This window comes from Carettochelys insculpta, chromosome 28 (genome assembly GCF_033958435.1).
Source record: "Carettochelys insculpta isolate YL-2023 chromosome 28, ASM3395843v1, whole genome shotgun sequence".
Lineage (NCBI taxonomy): Eukaryota > Metazoa > Chordata > Testudines > Carettochelyidae > Carettochelys > Carettochelys insculpta.
Genome location: NC_134164.1, coordinates 7961851 through 7967911, shown reverse-complemented (window position 1 = coordinate 7967911; position 6061 = coordinate 7961851). Strand labels below are relative to the sequence as shown.

General features: G+C 54.2%; 1 protein-coding gene across 13 annotated transcripts in view; it reads right to left on the bottom strand.

The window, feature by feature from the left end:
- Nucleotides 1-287: 287 nt before the first annotated feature.
- The window catches only part of MAPT (microtubule associated protein tau), a 91616-nt gene continuing 85842 nt past the window's right edge, over nucleotides 288-6061 (bottom strand). For 9 of the 13 annotated variants that reach the window (XM_074978805.1, XM_074978807.1, XM_074978809.1 and 6 more), the window contains 3 exons: nucleotides 5958-6039; nucleotides 4919-5031; nucleotides 288-560 (listed from right to left, as the gene is read on the bottom strand). In XM_074978805.1, coding sequence (XP_074834906.1) covers nucleotides 345-560; nucleotides 4919-5031; nucleotides 5958-6039 — 411 coding nt within the window. In that variant the 3' untranslated portion in view covers nucleotides 288-344. Of the gene's footprint in view, nucleotides 561-1397; nucleotides 1574-4918; nucleotides 5032-5957; nucleotides 6040-6061 lie in introns of those variants that run through there. The other 4 variants (XM_074978808.1, XM_074978815.1, XR_012642690.1 and 1 more) reach the window with 4 other exon arrangements.

Genomic DNA, 6061 nt, shown 5'->3' with positions numbered 1-6061 from the left:
TCTGTCTGGCTGAGCTGGCACTCGGGAAATGGGCCCCAAGCTTGTACCTTGAATTTAAATTAAAGCAGCACCAACCTCTCCAGAAACCGACTGTGGGGTTGGGTGGGTGTGTTCAGGTTCCTTTGTCCTGGGCTAGGGGAAGGGGAAGGTTTCTATCTAATGCTGTTACTGACTTTGAAGTCCTGGAGCCAGAGCCAAATGGACAGTAAATGCAGGTTAAATCATTCCCCGTTTGGGGGAGTGGGGGTGAGGGCGGGGACAGGGGAGGGGAGGCATTGTAAAAGGAACCGAGGAAGAAGGCCAGATTTATTTTTCTTCTCTTCTCTCCGCCCATGGCCAGGCAATCACAAGCCCTGCTTGGCCAGGGATGCAGACACTTCGTCAGCTAGTGTAGCGAGCTGGGGGGAGTCCACCATGTTGATGCTGCCGGTGGAGGAGACATTGCTAAGGCGACGGGGGGAGGCGTCTCCGGAGACGGTGGGGGACTTGTAGACGATTTCGGCTCCGTGGTCAGTCTTGGCTTTGGCGTTCTCGCGGAAGGTCAGCTTGTGAGACTCGATCTGCACAAAGAGGAGGCAAAGGGTAAGCGCAGGCTGGGGCAGGGGGAGGTTCTGTACAGCCCACACGAGAGGCTTTTTCTGAGTTAACATCCCGTCCCCACCAGCCATGGTGGGGGCTGCCGCTAGGAGGAAGCAGTGAGTGGAGCCCAAGCCCTGGGACAGGGAACGCAGTAGAAATCCAAAGGAACCCCGAGGCCAGTAACGGCTCAATGCCTCCCGCAGACGGACGGCTAGAGGCCTAGAGAGGTACCTGCAGGCATCTCAGGATGGCCTCACCCCAGTGAAGCAGCGACTCTCAAACCTAGGCCTCGCAGGGCAAAAAGTGAGTCCCCGGTGCCAGGCAACAATAATGGGACCAGGGACCACAGATGGCTGACGTTTTCTGCTTCCCCTTGCTGCAGACCTGTTCTAACTCACTACGTTCAGAGGACAGCAGAGGGAGTTCGGGGGAGGTCCTCTGTCTGCCCCCAGTACCCCTTTGAGAGGCTTTGACTAGGGGCTGGGAGCAGGGCCTGCTGCAGGTTAAGGTGAATGGGGACAACTCCCAGGAGCAGGAAGGACCAGAGCAACCCGGGATGCATGCCGGCAGCGTGCAGGCAGGGACCTGCAGGGGGCCGTGATGCACTGGCAGAGCTGTGCAGGGGAAGCTGTCCCCACCCAACGGGCTATTCCTCTCACTGGCTGCACGTTACGTTACTGTCACCGTCCCTCGCCATGTGGCTGAGCCTCCTGCGCATGTGCAGCCGGGCTCCTCCATGGCGCCCCAGGCTTGCAGGAGCCACACCCCGCTCTGTGGAACACAAGCTCTAAGCAAGAAGCTGAGGAGGAGCTACTTACTGGCATCACCATCTGGCTGCAAGCCGGGGAGCAGGCTCTCCTCGGGGATGGAGGCCTCAAGGAGCAAGGACTGAGACCCTGCCCTCTTTGGGCTCTGACACACACCATTTGGGGCACCGCTCTCCTCTTCCTTGCCCATCTCTCTCTACAGGTGGAGAAATCGGTGGGGCGCAAAACTGCATCAGCAACCAAAGAAAATGACTGGAAACCTCCATCAAAAGAGCAGAGCTGCGAAAGCCACCGAAGGAGGCAGGGAGAAATTCATGGAGCCGTAGAGAGAGCGAGAGGAGGACAGTGCGAGGCAATTTCGAGCTGAGGAGGAGGGAGCATCCCTCCTGGCTCAGAGAAAGGAGATGCCCAGAGATACGATCCACAGGGGGAAAAGCGATCGCAGCCGCAGCTGTAACAGCGGCGGGGAGACCTGCTCTCCACAGCAAAGCTTTACGTTGCTGGATAAGCTGTGAAGAATCATCCCATTCTGCGTGATGCCTATGGACGCTGCACGCCTCCCACGCGGTGCAGACAGGAGCGGAGAGACACGCCAGAGCCGTCAGGGACAGGTCCTACATGGCCAAGCTGCTTCTACACAGTCAAGGTTGCAATGCTAAGGATGTCCCACGGCCAAACCCTCTCCTGTGCAAATGAAATCTCCCTGCCATTACAGCCTTTCACGGCTGGCGTCTCTCACTGAGGTGGGTAGCTCCTCAGCACAGGGTGAATGTAGCTGGCTTTTCACTACTGCTTTAACTACCCGTTCCCTGCGCACCGCTGCCTTTGTGCCAGTCCATGTGACCCAGACCCCAGCTAAGCAGAGTGCAGCTGCTGGGGAGCGAACACCACTACGGGTGATTGCATTCGAAGGACAATGTCAGGGGGCACTGATCAAGTCCCAGCAGACCGGAGGAAAGGGCGTCTAAGACAAACTAACACGCTTTTGGCCCTGAGATGTCAGAGGGCTGCAACAGCCCTGACACCCCATGCAGGCGCTAAGAGGTGGTCTACTCTGCAACCAGGGAAGTGACTGCAGCTCAGGCTGGTGTTATTCGCGCTGCCTCAGCTAAAGGGAAGAGTGGGCCCAGCAAGGTGATTGTCTCCCCAGAACTCCAGCTGTACTCTCACAGCCCACGCCGGGGGCTGGGCTGATGCATCTCCATTGCTATTTTTAAGTTAAACCTAGCATTTGGGCGTTCCTATCTGTGCTGCAAGCAGACCGCAGATGGCAGTGGAGAGACATTCTCAGAAATCCAGCGGAGAATAGTTAGACCACCTGCATACGTGTCATCACATAACTGCCCTGAGTCAGTCCCGTGGGAAGGACCTAGAAGATTTTCCCACCTCTCACTGCCGGGCACAAATTAAAGCAGAGTTTATGCTCCCATTTCCTCACCTACCTGCCACTAAGGGGAGAAACACTCACGGGAAGCAGTGGGCACCCAAGGCTAGGGCCAAAGACCACCCTGGTGAGCCAGTCAGGGCCATACCTCATTTGTCTAAAATGTAACCAACCGCAGCTGTGTCTTTAATGAAGATGCAGCCTGAGACGACTAGAGATCGTGCTCCATCCTGGCCCAAGCGACTCCCACCTGGACTAAGACAGCGCATTGCATGCTGGGATTGGTACAGGCAGACAGCAGCTGTGTGTTAAAGGATGAGAATGACCCCTGGTCATGGGTGATGCCTTTAGGCTCTGCCTGACCAGGATAGTGCCCAGTGACACCCTCTTTGGCTTTCTGGGGTACATCTAACATAGCAAACCAACAAAATCCTGCAGCCGGTGGGAACAGAGAAGCCACGTTACTGTGTTGTCAATTTGCAGCTTTGGGGTGCTGTTATTCAACTAACGCCCCTCTTCAAAGGGCACCAAGCTTCTAAGTATGGCTCTGCGACTGTCCCCAGAGATAAGAAGAGATGAAGGAGCAGAGCCCCACAGGACAGCCAGCTGTGTAACGGCAGTAAGAGAGGGGTAAGGAAGCCAAGAGATTCCTCTGGGAAGCCAGTGCATTTGCTGGAAGATGCAGACAGCGAGCGAGTTTTCCCAGGACATTTACAAACCCACCCGCCACCCCCCAGTGCTGGGATACAGAGCAGATGAGCACCTCCCCCTCTAACCAAGTCTTGGATAAATGTGGCGTGATTGTTCAAGAAAGTGACCTTCCCCAGTTCACTTCTCCTGTGGCAAACCCGGATAATTTGTGACACTGTCCCAAAATCTAATGCGTCCGCAAAATCTCCCCCTTGCCCCAGCCCCCTGCATGATTTCAGCCTAATTCTTCCACCCCACTGCGCTGTCCTGGGTCTCATTTCAGATGCTTATCAAGTACCGGGGGGGGGGTCTGTGTTAGGCTGTATCCGCAAAAACAAGAAGGCCGGTGGCACCTTATAGACTAACAGATTTTTTGGAGCACAAGTTTTCATGGGCAAAGACCCGCTTCATCAGATGCATTCCTGGCCCAGACCAAGCGGGTCTTTGCCCACAAAAGCTTTGACCCCAGCAAATCTGTTAGTCTATATGGTGCCACAGGACTTCTTGTTACTTCAGACGCAGGTGCCCTTCAAGCGCCAGTCTCCAAATCTTCAGCCAAAGGTGGCTTTAAAGACAGGCCTTTGCTTTTTACACACTAAATGAACAGGGAGTGATGAAGCATCCTCAATGGCCATTTGTTATAATGAGGAATTTACCATTGGTCTTAAAGAAAAAGACCATCCAAAATGCCCCAGACACTGTGTTATTTGCTAGCCCAGGGCTCAGCACAGCAGGTGCATGTGATCAGTTATAGTTTGTTATTGGTAACGCTGCGCGCGCGCAGGACTGTTAAAACACACAGGGGAATAATGTCTCTTCAGCAGATGTTTCCCAGCCACAAATGTTGGGGCGAGTGGGGGACGCGCTTGCTTTTAGGCCACGCACAACTCGTCTTTTTCTCTCAACCACCCTGAGAAGAAAATCACTGGCCAAGTGTGGGACAAATCTCTACCGTGCTGTGAACGTCTCCTGGGGTAAAACGACCGCTGTGGGCTGGAGCTGCACAGCACTGGAGCGATCACTGTGTTGCACCTTTCTCTGGGGGTGGTGCGTTTCCGAGCTCATCCCGCAGCTCTGCAGACACATGCTGGTGCCAGACCGGCCAGGCCACCGGCATGAAACCAAAACCGGTACTCGGAGACATGCCTGAGTTGGACTGACAAACGGAGCAGGCAGCTTTGAAGCATGTGCACCTGCTGAACTTGTGCCAGCCTTGCTGAAGTCCTTCAAAGTGAACCCTTGTATTCGCATTGGAGCCCTAATCTTCCTGCGTGTGACAGCTGTGACGGCGTTCAGTTGCAGTCTAACGAACAGGGAAGGCTGCCCAATCGGGGGTGGGGCAGAGAAGGGGCCATGTGTATGAACAGATCAAGCTGGCAGTCACTGCTGCGCCCAGACGTGGCTCTGTGTGTGCCCACGTACTCACCCTGACCCGTCCTTACAGCACGCCCACCTGCCAGAGGATGGCGGGAACACACTGCACCGTACGGCTTCGTACCTTTTTATTTCCTCCTCCAGGGACGTGGCTGATGTTGTCTAATGAGCCAATTTTCGACTGCACCTTCTCTTTGAAGTCCAGTTTCTCCGATTTCACCTCCACTTGGCCACCGCCTGGAAGAGACACCAGAGTGGGGCTAATTGCTCCCAGAGAATGAAACCCAGGGTTTTCGCACCAGTAGCTCCTCTAGTCCGCTAACACCTGGCACATCTGGGCCCTGAAACATGCTGGTGGGTGGGGGATGCTCAACAGGACAATTTTTAAAGGGTGCCCCACAGTGTTCCAAGCCACACTGGCCGTGCCAGATCTCTCTTCTCACCTAGGGTGACCAGCAGCATTCCCTGTAAGCTGGGTGCTTTTGCAGCCACTCAGGAGATATTCCAATGCCCAGGGTCCCCACAGCTAGGTTTTGCGCTTCTACTGGTGGTGCACATGTACCGGTGCCCGTAAGTTATTCCACACATGGATGGAAAAGATTAGATCGGGGTCAGCAACCTTCCAAGGCGGAGTGCCAAAACTGACCTTAGGACCTCTATGTACAGTCCGACTGCCAGTGATACTTTTTAAAGTCACTAATAGTCCAACTTACAACAGCTTCATTAATAAATACTTTAAGATGCAGAGCTTTACCATTTCAGTGGCAGTTGGGAGCATGAGCTGGTCTTTTGTTAATCCACAGGCTTTGAGCCAGCTCCCAGCTGCACACGGGAGGAGGGGCGGGGCTGAGCTCCTGCCTCACATGCCAATGAGAATCGGCTCACGTGCTGCTCCTGGCACCTGTGCAGAGGGTTGCTGACCCCTGGATTAGAGGGAACCTTGGTGACCAGATGTCCCGATTTTACTCACAGTCCAGATATTAAGGACTTTGTGTTAGGGTGACTATGATACCCATCCCTGTACTGATTTTTAATACTTCAGCCCAACCCCTCTCTCCCTGCTCTTTATTGCTCTCCCTTGTCCTGGCAAGTGTAACATTCAGGGTCTAAGCTCTTCAGAGAAAGTGCCTGAGAATCTCAGGAGTTGTGAAGTCAGACAGTACCTGGTTTATGATGAATGTTGTCCAAGGACCCACATTTGGAGGTCACGTGGCTCAGATCTACAGGCTTGTAAACAATTTGCACCTGTTCATATCCAAAAAGAAAA